The sequence below is a fragment of the Opisthocomus hoazin genome, chromosome 5 (assembly GCF_030867145.1).
Source record: "Opisthocomus hoazin isolate bOpiHoa1 chromosome 5, bOpiHoa1.hap1, whole genome shotgun sequence".
Classification (NCBI taxonomy): domain Eukaryota; kingdom Metazoa; phylum Chordata; class Aves; order Opisthocomiformes; family Opisthocomidae; genus Opisthocomus; species Opisthocomus hoazin.
In genome coordinates this window covers 31540807-31553827 of record NC_134418.1, presented here as the reverse complement: position 1 = coordinate 31553827, position 13021 = coordinate 31540807, and the positions used below count along the sequence as shown (strand labels likewise).

The 13021-nt window shown below is 41.6% G+C and overlaps 1 protein-coding gene across 2 annotated transcripts in view; it reads right to left on the bottom strand.

The window, feature by feature from the left end:
• The window catches only part of ANK2 (ankyrin 2), a 365935-nt gene that overhangs the window by 137462 nt on the left and 215452 nt on the right, over positions 1-13021 (bottom strand). For both annotated transcript variants that reach the window (XM_075420874.1, XM_075420873.1), the window contains 2 exons: positions 12246-12344; positions 10659-10757 (listed from right to left, as the gene is read on the bottom strand). In XM_075420874.1, coding sequence (XP_075276989.1) covers positions 10659-10757; positions 12246-12344 — 198 coding nt within the window. The remainder of the gene's footprint in view (positions 1-10658; positions 10758-12245; positions 12345-13021) is intronic.

Below are 13021 nucleotides of genomic sequence, written 5' to 3'. Positions count from 1 at the left end.
AAAGGAAAGGCAGCAATGAAAAAAATTATTTATGTATATGGTTGATGGCTGGAAGACAATATTGCACTAAAATTATAAATAAAATGTTTGCATTCATTTGGTTCTGACTCAGTTGTATCTACGCTCTCATAAATATATGCAGGTAACATTTCCACTGGCTGGTGCTTACCATCACAGATTGCGTCATTACAGTGAGGGTGGAACGTGGCGTGTTTGGTGAGCCCTTACCCTGCCTGCTGGCACGTTGGCTCCTAAAGTTCATGCATTTTAAGGATAAATATTAAAGGCCATGTATCAAATCATTAGCTAAAACCCCCACTATTTCTTTAAATTAAAATCACAGAATGCTTTGGGTTGAAAGGGACCTTTAAAGGTCATCCAGTCCAACTCCTTTGCAATAAGCAGCGACATCTTCAGCTAGATCAGGCTACTCAGAGCCCCATCCAACTTGACCTTGAATGTTTCCAGGGATGGGGACTTCACTACCTCTGTGGACCACCTGTTCCAGTGTTTCACCACCCTCATGGTAAAAAATGTCTTCCTTATATCTAGTCTGAATCTGCTCTCTTTTAGTTTAAAGCCATTACCCCTTGTCCTGTCGCTACAGACCCTTGTAAAAAGCCTGTCCCCATCTTTCTTGTAAGCCCCTTTTGGGCACCGGAAGGCTGCTCTAAGTCGTCCCCGCAGCCTTCTCTTCTCCAGGCTGAACAGCCTCAATGCCCTCAGACTGTTCTCACAGGAGAGGTGCTCCAGCCCTCTGGTCGTCTTTGTGGCCCTCCTCTGGACCCACTCCAACAGGTCCATGTCTTGCCTGTGCTGGGGGCTCCAGACCTGGACGCAGGACTCCAGGTGAGGTCTCACCAGAGCAGAGTAGAGGGGCAGAATCACCTCCCTCAACCTGCTGGCCACACTGCTTTGGATGCAGCCCAGGATATGGTTGGCCTTCTGGGCTGGGAGCACACATTGGTGGCTCATGTCCAGCTTTTCATTCATCAGTACCCTCAAGTCCTTCCTAGCAGGGCTGCTCTCTATCCCTTCATCCTCCAGCCTGTATTGATAGCAGGGGTTGCTCCGACCCAGGTGCAGGATCTTGCACTTGGCCTTGTTGAACCTCATGAAATTCACACAGGTCCACCTCTCCAGCTTGTCCAAGTCCCTCTGGATGGCATCCCGTCCCTCCTGTGTGTCAACTACACCACTCTGCTTGGTGTCATCTGCAAACTTGTTGAGGGTGTACTTGATCTCGCTATGTCATTGATGAAGATATTAAACAGTATTGGCCCCAGTACAGACCCCTGACGGACACCACTTGTCACCAACCTCCATCTGGACATTAAACCATTGACCACTACCCTTAGGGTGCGACCTCGGAACCTATTATTCATTCACAGAACAGTCCACCCATCAAATCCATATTTCCTCAATTTAGAGAGAAGGATGTTGTGGGGAACCATGTCAAAGGCCTTACAGAAATCCAGATGGATGACATCCATAGCTCTTCCCTTGTCCATTCAGGTAGTCACTTCATCACAGAAGGCCACTAGGATGGTCAGGCAGGACTTGCCCTTGGTAAAGCCATGCTGGCTGTCTCAAATCTTTCAACCTGGACCATTGGTCCCTTTATAGCACTTTAACAGAGTCTATTTTGTTAACTTGCAGTCTAAGACATAGGTTGTAAATATTTTCAGCTTGTTTTCAGTCTTTGTTGGTTGAGATCCTGACACATTTGGCTATTTTATGGCTGCAGCCGGGATCCCTGAGACAGACATCAAACTGGCTCAGTACTCTCCTTTGTTTTCAGGAGCTGCTGATCCTCAGAGCAGCTTTTGAGAGAAAGCCAGGCTGTCCCATATCTCCAGATCACCACGCTGCTGCTTCTGCAGGTGACACCATAAAGTGGGCATCCTCACAGGGTTTTTTTTCCCGTAACTGTATGAATTATTTGGGGAAATGGGAAAGACCCACATGAATGCACTGATATTAACAATCATTATCTTATGTTCACGCTCTGTTATCCTGTACTTCTCTGTCAATCTGTAAGCACTGCTTCCATCTTGCATGCACAGGCATCCCACTCAACTCCACTTCCACGGTTGCCTGAGATTATACTTCAAGATCAGGAATAAGGGTTGTTTCTCATTAGTTGATAATCACTGTAAGAGACAGGCAGTTTAAACTTGGACTAGTTAAAGGCAGGATGAATAAATATATCTGTTCTTTCATTGCTCTTAATGTATGACTTTTGTTTACATCTCCCAAAATCCATATAATCCTCCAAAAGGCATTTCTTCCTTTTATTTTTTTCCCCTCCACTGAAGAGATAATGGGTCTGATCCTTTATTACATTAGCAATGACGAATTGCAGCCAGATTTTTGATGTACAGCAGCTAAAAATCTGGCTCTCTAAACATACTGATACAAAAACAGAAAGCCCAGTTGGTGGAATTAAAACGTTTTGTCATAATGGAGTAGCAAATACTATGCAAAATATGCCCTGTTCTGAAGGTAAGATTATCTTTACAAACCATGGGGAAAGCAATCTCTGGCAAAGCAAATCCTAGGGCATCCTGAGAGAGACAAGCTGATCACTTCTCTGAGAATCACATAAATCCTCCCATTGCTTTTATGGTAACACTGAATACGGACATTCAACAAGCTCTCTTATCGCTTATTTTTGGCAAAGCAAATTGAGGCTGGAAATTTTGAGCTACTCTAGGGATTGCTTCAGTCTGATCCATAGTCCGGATAAGAATACTCTAGCAGTCACAATGGCATCTCCTATGTGTTGAAACAGGAAGCGGTAACCATAATGGGGGCAAATTTAAACAAAAATATTTCTTGGATAATGTGTTTGCAATAAGCTTAGAGAGGGATATAGAGGAAAGGAAACCAGAGGGCTTTTAAATAACAAGATCAGCTTGGGGGAGGACTGATTTATCTAATCCTTGCTTTCTGTATCTGGGTCACTTTAAATAATCTGATGATTAAAAGGTACCTCCTCCTTTTGTGAGGATCCCTGGATGAAGCAGTGGTCAAAGCACAACTTTAGCAGCTAACAGGGAACATGTTCTGTTCTAAACTCCATTGCAGAAATTTTAAAATTGAAGGGAATCATTTCTTTCTTAGGTGACCCCAGGACATGATAATTCCCTTACAGTTATGGAACAGGAGTGAAATATGTATCCTCGTTTTGTCTTTTACTTTTCTGCTCTTTGTACCTCAATCACTTGACATTTGTCAAATCACTTCATTCTGTGAGATACAACTCTTCACACGAGGCTAACTTTTTTTGACCTTGTTTGGCATGGAGGAAGGTCAGGACAGATCCATTCCGTAAGGTGTGCGTGGTCAGAACAGCTCAGCATCATTGCTGCAGGGGATAGTCTACAGGTAGACTCAGTTATTGAGATTATTGCAGGAGGGGTATCGTCACATTTGGCAGGCTGATACTCCAGTTATCAGACATCTCTGATGGCTATAAATGAGGCAGATGATACAATCTGACTTTAAGAGAAAGCAATAAAGACAAATGGGAATTTATCAAAGGGAAGGTTGGACTGACTAAATGTGGTGATGATTCTTCCACCTGGGAAAACAGATCAAGGATTTTCATAAGAATTCCTAATATGTCACAAAAGTAGACACTGATTGAGAGGAAGACTACAAAAATAATTACTCTTCTAATGCACAAGCAATAATTAAGAATAGGTCTGGGGCAAAGCAAGTGATCAAGCTGTGAAAGCAGGATGTCCCTGGGTTCAGTGAAAGTGTGTGATGAGTGTGTGTGTGTGTGTGTGAGATAGAGAGTGATTAAGTGGCCAACACCACTTCCATGGTTCTGCATAATGAAATATTTGAATGCCCCCTGAGGACTTTTGCCGAATTCCCCACTGAAATTCAGAAGTGCCTAGAGGATCACCCACACAACTGAATACGTATTGCAAAAGATTACATCATTCCATGGGATGATCTTGTTCAGAGGAATAGCCTGGACAAACCCCAGGAGCTCTGTTACCCACTTTACATTACAGTTTGTACCATTCAGTCCCCAGACAAGATTTTGTATTATCAATGAATGCAGCTTGGTCACATCTATATGTGACCAAAAATCATGGTCAAATTAAGTGAAATTCCATAAATTGATTTTGTATTTGATGATGGTTACCTAGATCTGCTCACTGAACTATGAGCAGAGTCCACCAAATGAAGGTTTTACAAATACCCATTATATAAATCTATTTTCTCCAGCAATACTTGTAGCAAAAGGCGATTTATTTGAGCCAAGCAATTGCACACTTGTCACATTGTAGGTAGCAGTATGCCAAAAGAGGACCTGCAACTTCTAGCCATTTCTGGGTGTGCCCTCATTTCAGCATTTGCCTGAAACATACTCAAGGAAGATGTCAGCTCTCAAATGATATGCATGCAGGTGAAAGTCATTCAATTAGTAATCACTGTGTAATTAGGCTCTGTATCAAAACAGAAATTACTTTTCTAAAAATAGCAGTAGTGACGTATTAGCTCAAAAGCACCAGACTTCCTCAAAAGAGGAAGATGAACAAAATAACAGCTCTGAAGACCAACACAAAACTGAAGGGCAAAGCAAAGCAATCTAACAGAAAAACAAAATCCATAAAATCAAAGTCCTGAACACTTACGAGTCTTAGATAGCACAGGTGGGGTTTGTAATCTCAGTGGTTACAATGTTTTTAATAGCATTTTCTGAGATAATTCTGTTATTTCATTGTTGCAAGGAGCTGGGAAATCACTGTGATGTTTCAGATGTCACTGGTGGTAAGCTTTGATAAAGGCCAGTGTTTTTATGCAATTTACTGGAGAAAATGAAAGGAAAACAATACTTTGAACAAGCTGGAGTTGAGAATACCCTTTTATCTATCAGTTTATCATCGGTGAAGAAATTTTGTCACTATGGCAAATTGTCATGACTGGAAATGAGAATGACCTTGACAGATACCAAGTTCTTTAAAGAGGAAGTTACAGAGCAACCTGAGAAATATCACTGGCATTAAATCACTACCAACAAATGGCATTTAGCAAGGGCCTACAAAAAAAATAAAGTGTGAAATAACAGAGATACCAAGGAGAGGATGTAATATGCCCTCAATACCAACAACTGCTCATAAAAGATTTAAGAGTGACAATACAGCATCTATTTTTAAAAGTGGAATTGAGAGAAAATGTAAGAAAGAGAAACTGAGCATTTCAGTCATATTTTCTTGCTTTTTAATTCAAATTGGACTTTCATTTGTATTTTTGTTCATTTCTGACTTTCTCAATTAATGTCTTTCCTGATATTTTCTTCTCTTCAACTATTCATCAATGACCTACTTCCTGACAAAAAAACTTTGTATTTGAGTATTCAAGCATATTCTGTTCAGTAGTTCTCCTTTCTATATAACTTCTATATTCTCCTTTTTCTATATAACTTCATATTTTTCTTTTTGACCAGCGGTAGTCAGGTATGCTTAAATCTTTCTTGATCTTTTACCACAAATCAAGTGTCTATTCTTTATTAATTTTGAAGTTTCTGTTTTTCTTCTCTTCTTTTGCTAACTTATTTTCTATGACGTGATTCTTGAGCATGTCAGTGCAATCTTGAGTAGAAAGGCAGCATTCATTATCCTCCTTCCATTCATGGGGCATCGAGAAATTACTTTTTTATGTAATCTCCCAAGGGAAGCCTCTGGTAAATCAGGAACCAAATTCTTAGGAGTCTGCTCAGGGCCCTGACTAAAAAAAAATACATCCTTTCCACTCATCATGTAGGCAACATCTGTTCATAGTCAACGTTCATATTCAAATTAGTAGCTACATGGGAACATGTGTGTGAACGCTCACACACAAATACTATTCAAAGTGCTGAACACTATCAATAAATATTACCCAAGTGCATTCAACATCTATCAAAAAGAAGATAGAACTAGGTTATGTGCCTCTCTCTCCATGTGCCATTGTTTACTGTTGTGCCCATGCCAGTGCTTTGACCAGGAAACCACATGACAGAGTGGTCCCTACAAAGGGGCACCTTCCATTGGAAATCCCTCCTTGGCAGCTGCAACAAGAGAGTCTGAATGTCTCCTCCTGCTGGAAGCATCTCCTCTGGAAAAGTGCAGCTGGCCAGAAAGACACAACCCAAAGGCCCCCACAGCTGGATCACACTGCGTTAACAACTCACCCTCCCATTCAAGTCAACAGGACTTCTTTAATTAAGAAAACGTGGCACAAATCCAGGGCATATCTATCATAGCAGTTTGAATTCATCCTGTCTGGAGGCAACCAGTGAGCAGCAGTAGGGAAAAAATGTCCTCCATCACATTCATTCAATTAACTCAAGTAGCAAATGTCTGTAAGCAGGTCTATGTACATTACACAGAACATCCAGTGCTAAAAATAAATGTGTTTAAAACTAGCATAGTGTATAAAATAATACCTGTGAAAAAAATTTCCAATTCCAGCATGATTTTTTTTTTTATTTAGAAAACTGCATTTATTGTTCCAGCATAAGGAAAAGCCTTCATGAAGATTTTTTGAGGGATAATGCTTTATGAAAGCATCATTTTTACAATTATTCCTCTTGCCATGCTTAACATCCTAACATTAAAGACATCACTTTATCCTCTTCTACACATGAAAAGGCTAAAAAATGTATGAAGAAACCATCCAGTTAGGTTATTATGAAAAGATTTTGCCAAATTTTTGAGCAACATTTCTTATCCTTAATGGAAGTAGAACACAGGGAGTAACTGACCATCAGTTGTCCTGAGAGAGCTCTTTAGCAGTTGACTTGGGGCAAACAGCATTGTGAAGAAAACATTTTAAAAAAATCTTGGAGTCAGGCACCTTAAGAATCTTTTAAATTTCTCTCTCATTTTAAAATGTAATGAAAATACAGACAAACCTATTCATTTTATGAACCTCCTCGTTCATCTCCTACTCTCTACTTACTTCACACTGTCCATCACAAATTTCTAACATCACACAGCAAAAAAACCCCTCCAGGTCTCAGTTTCCCAGGTCTGGGCAAACAAGATGTGGAGCTAGCTAGACTTGGGGTGGACTTTGACAAATTAAAGCCTTTTACAAGCTTGTCTGTGTTACTAATGATCAGGGAACACAGTACAGAATAGGCTTGAGAAGAGCATCTCACAGATGCCCAGCTATGTGTCCTGAAACTGTCGTCAACCAAAGTAGTTCCTAGCTGCACTGTTAAATCAGATCACGTTCTCCTTGTTCTGCTCATGTATCTCAGCAAGATTAAGCTAAGGGCCATTATCTTGCCTACAGACATTAAGTGCAAGGAAAATTTAATTTGAAATTAATCTACTCCTGTATCATGGAATCATAGAATCACTAAGGTTGGAAAAGACCTCTAATATCTTCAGGTCCAACCATCCACCCAACACCACCATGCCTACTAAACCATATCCCGAAGTGCCACATCTACATGGTTTTTAAACACCTCCAGGGATGGTGACTCTACCACCTCCTTAGGCAGCCTGTTCCAATGTCTGACTGCTGTTTCAGTAAAGAAATTTTTCCTAATATCCAACCTAAACCTCCCCTGATGCAACTTGAGGCCACTTCCTCTCATCTTATCGAGTTACCTGGGAGAAGAGACCAACACCTGCCTCACTACAACCTCCTTTCAGGGAGTTGTAGAGAGCAATAAGGTGTCCCTTCAGCCTCCTCTTCTCCAGACTAAAATATCCCAGTTCCTTCAGCCGCTCCTCATAAGACTTGTTCTCTAGACCCTTCACCAGCCTCGCTGCCCTTGTCTGGACACACTCCAGCACCTCTATGTCCTTGCTGTAGCGAGAAGCCCAAAACTGAACACAGTACTCGAGGTGCGGCCTCACCAGTGCCGAGTACAGGGGCATGATCACTTCCCTACTCCTGCAGGCCACACTACTCCCCATACAAGCCAGGATGCTTCTGGCCTTCTTGGCCACCTGGGCACACTGCTGGCTCATGTTCAGCCGGCTGTCGACCAGCACCCCAAGGTCCTTTTCCACTGGGCAGCTTTCCAGCCACTCCTCCCCAAGCCTGTAGCACTGCATGGGGTTGTTGTGACCCAAGTGCAGGACCCAGCACTTGGCCTTGTTGAACCTCATACAGTTGGCCTCGGCCCATCGATCCAGCCTGTCCAGATCCCTCTGCAGAGCCTTCCTACCCTCAAGCAGATCAACACTCCCACCCAGCTTGGTGTCATCTGCAGACTTATTGAGGGAGCACTCAAACCCCTCATCCAGATCATTGATTAAGATGTTAAACAAGACAGGACCCAATAATGAGCCCTGGGGAACCCCACTCATGACCGGCCGCCAGCTGGATTTAACTCCATTCACCACCACTCTCCGCGCTCGGCCATCCAGACAGTTCTTTATCCAGCAGAGAGTACACCCATCCAAACCATGGGCAGCTAGTTTCTCCAGGAGGATGCTGTGGGGAACAGTGTCAAAGGCCTTACTAAAGTCCAGGTAGATGACATCCACAGCCTTTCCTTCGTCCACTAGGTGGGTCACCTGGTCACAGAAGGAGATCAGGCTGGTCAAGCAGGACCTGCCTTTCATGAACCCATGCTGGCTGGGCCTGATCCCCTGGCTGTCTTTCACATGCCTGGTGAGCACACTCCAGATAAATCGCTCCATAATCTTGCCCAGCACCGAGGTCAGGCTGACAGGCCTGTAGTTCCCAGGATCCTCCTTCCAGCCCTTCCTGTAGATGAGTGTCACACTGGCGATCCTCCAGTCATCTGGGACCTCCCCTGTTAGCCAGGACTGCTGATAGATGATGGAGAGTGGCTTGGCCAGCTCTTCCACCTGCTCCCTCAGTACTCTTGGGTGGATCCCATCTGGCTCCATAGACTTGTGAGTGTCCAAGTGGCATAGCAGGTCGTTAACTGCCTGCTCCTGGATTATGGGAGGTTTATTCTATTGTCCATCGCTGTCTTCCAGCTCAGGGGGCTGAATGCCCTGGAAATAACTACTCTGTTAAAGACTGAGGCAAAGAAGGCATTAAGTACCTCAGCCTTTTCCTCATCCTTGTTGGCAATGATCCCTCCCACATCCAATAAAGGATGGAGATTCTCCTTTGCCCTCTTTTTGTTATTAATGTATTCGTAAAAACATTTTTTGTTATCTCTTACAACAGCATGGACTTTTGCCTTTTTAATTTTCTCTCTGCATATCCCAATGAGATCCCTGTACTCAATTCTTGAGTTGCCTGCCCCTTTTTCCAAAAGTGGTAAACTCTCGTTTTTTCCCCGAGTCCCAGCAAAAGCTCCCTGTTCAGCTAGGTTGTTCATCTTCCCCATCGGTTCGTCTTGTGGCACATGGGGACAGCCTGCTCCTGTGCCTTTAAGACTTCCTTCTTGAAGAATGTCCAGCCTTCCCGGACCCCTTTGCCCTTCAGAACTCTCTCCCCAGGGACTTTCTCAACCAGTGTCCTGAACAGGTCTAAGTCTGCCCTCCAGAAGTCCATGGTAGTGATTTTGCTGACCCCCGAAAGTGTGTTGTTCTTCTCATCATCTTAGCTTACACCATTACTGCAAAAATGGTATTTGTGGTCATAGAATGATGCGCCAGGACTCCATTTGAACACTGTTGACTAGCTTGATGATTTACTTTGAGAATGTCGCAATCTGACCAGACATTTCAGAAAGATGCAGTCTCTGTATCTTCTATAGTCCTCATCTATACCATCTGTTCTGTTCTTCATAGCTACAGACAGTTGCCATAGTTAAGGTAGCATTTACAAACATTATTCAAATCATTTATTTGATAAATTGTTCCTATCCTAAACTGAGGAAATATTAGGTATCTCAAATATGTGCTGGAATAGCTTGGTCAATTATTCTGTGGTGCTAATACTGTATCTGTTTGGGAGGGCAGTTAGCTTGGAAAACAAACCATCATCTAGCTAGATTGCAGCATGTTGTTTACTGCGAATCTAGCACACGTTGTTTACAGCTCTGAAATCACAGCATGCAGGCAGCTACCTCTACAGACTCGCCCAGACCAGGGAGAGACAAACTGGCCATCGCTCAGCCTGTGCAACATCAGCTCTTTCTCTGGTACATTTTGGAAAAGCAGACAAGCTTCATGTCAGTGGAAATAACAGGGCTGGTTTTACAGTTGCCTTCGTGCCAGGACAAGGTGAATTTTTCCAATTCAAATGTACATTCCAAATTTTGATTTAAATAAATAAAAAATGAGTTCATAAGCTTGGAGTAAGCTATCTGCAAATTTTTAGCCAACAAATAACCATGAAAAGCAATTACATAATTGAAGTCTTTGAGAAATTATCTTCTTCGTTACTGCTCACCAAATTCAACTCAAATATATGACGTAGTATTTCTACATTTTGAACAATTTCTGAAACAATTTATTAAAGCACACTAGGAATTCCTACAAGATTTCAATCAACAACAATGTGAGTTCCTGTATCACCCAATGAGCATATAATGACTTCAATTTGATTTTTGCTTTTATTCTACTTACCAGTGAATGCTATGTAAGCCTCAGTTTCACTGATTTGTCAGGCTTGGACTTCTGGAATCCCTGCCTAACTTCTCAGATCTATTTTATAAAATCTCACCAAATAACTTTTAGAAAACAGAAGGCAAAATAGCATCATACCTGAGACTGTGCATTAATATTGGCTCCTTCCTTAACCAGAACTTTGACAACTTCAGCTTGTCCTGCTAAGGATGCAATGTGCAGGGCAGTATTCCCTTTCTGTGATAGAGAGGGAAAAAAATGAAAGACATTACCCTTCTTCAGGAATAATTTCAACCAACAGTTCTCTATAACTTTCATTTTTTGAGTACAATTTTACCTTACAGTTCCATGATGTTGCATAAACATCACAGGGTATAAAATTGGTAGTTGGAGCCATGAAGATTTCTGGAGTAGTTGTGCAACACTAACATCCTAACTTAATTTTGGAGTGAAATTACGGAATGTGTTTGGGGCATGGGACAAACTTTTAGGTAAAATCTAGTACAGGCTAACTAATTTTTTTTTTTCATTCAGGTCCAGAGACCACGCACTGTAGAAGGTAGCTGAAATCTAGAAGTCCCAAAATTCTAGCTGTGAATCACACATAAAATGACATTTCCCAGTACAAGACCCAAAAGGAAGATCTGACTGTTAGGTAACAGAAATCAGCCTTTTGGACACTTTTTTTCTCTTCTCTAATTGGCATAAAATTAAAATGCATATTATTGAAAAGTGTTTAAGTTAAGAGATGCCCTGCACAATAAAAATAATCTCTCACAAAACAGCAGCAGTGCGGTAGACCACTGTTTTTGTACGAGCTCTGTATGTTTTGCAGGCCAGTCTCTCATCATGGGAGCAATATTTGAATGGCTTTATTAAAGAATCAAGGTTCATAAAACCAAAACAAAACCCCAAAGTCCTATCTAGAACCTGGTGGTTCTACCAACTGCTTCACTGAAGGGTGACTTAAAGATGTTTTTGAAGCAGACAACTTCTGGTTTTCCATCAATGATGGAAATCACAAGTTCAGCAAGAAGCTCTCTGAGGTGAGGACCAAGTGTTAACCTTGATGGAAATCCTGAGCGTCAGAAATAATAAAAAACAAAAGAGAGGCGCAGGGACACAGTGGTGATAACTAAATGCAAAGGCTGAGCACAGTCAGCCAACCTAGACACTAGAAGTCTAACATTATACGGTTCAAGCCAACAAATCCGGCCCATCACAAGGAATTTACCACCCATAGACAAACCACGTACTGACTGAATGTTTCAGACATATGCATGTGCCTGCCTGTGGAAAGGCTGAAGGAAAAACAACTTATCACACAGGTGGTTCTTCCATTGTGCCGTTGAGTGAAAAGGCTCTGCATATGATAGTCAGTTACCAGTTTTCATGGATTTGAAAATATCTACTATTTTGAGCTATATTCACTCTCTCTATAATGGGGACTTGTCATTGGAAATAATGAAAAATCCGGCATTGCTAAAACCTTTTAATGCTTCCCCTGTTTGTATGGTACAAATAATAATCTTTCCCTCTTCATTTACTACAAATGAGCTTCAGCAAAGAACATCGACTTGCAGGCTTTACTAGAAATAATATTTTAAATATCAGTGAGGTATTTATATTATTATCTTATTTTGTACTTTTTTTTTTCCCCTAAATTTCTCCCATGTATTTGAATTTTTGTTTTTGTGAATAAACTTACAGACATGCATGAATTACCTTAGTGGCAGAATCCACAGATGACCCTCTTTCCAATAATTCTTGTACCAGTCCCACATGGCCTTCTTTAGCTGCCAGATGCAGAGCATTGAGTCCATTCTGTAAGCACAAGGGCCATATCAGTTACAAATATCTGTTCCGAAGACACACATTCCTACCTTACCCTGGTATAAGAAGGAGATTAATAGCTGGAATACTATTACATCTCTTAGCTGACTGTCTACATAAGTCAGATATTTTGGACTTGGCTATTTAAGCCAAGGCAGTATGTGAAAAACTTCTCCAATAACATTTTTCTCATAGCAACAAAGACATCAAAACAAACCAGATTTTGCAAGTATCTGTAAGAGATTCCTTCCTTTCTGATAGTTTCACATTTCCACGGACTACTAGCTTAGGTATCTCCATGGAGCGCGTTATTTCAAAATTTGAGCGCATACCTGCCTTCTCTTTACTGTAACCACATCTGGCCCCACCGAGGTATTATAAACAGAGAGAAATCACAGGACTTTGTCAAATTTACACAGGATATGTGTATTCAATCAGGATTATTCCAGGCTGATGTAGCTGCCCTGAACCCTGGACTCTCCTCCTCTCCTCTGGGATAACTGGTATCAAACAGAAAACCAAAAGCACAAGTAGACTGAAATGGTTGTCGATTACATGTGGCTTGCAAATTATATTGGTCTTTGACTTAGTACCTTTGCTGGTTTCTGATGAGCAAGTCTTCACTAAACTTTGAGGTTTTCTTTTCAAAAATGAAAAGAAAATTCATG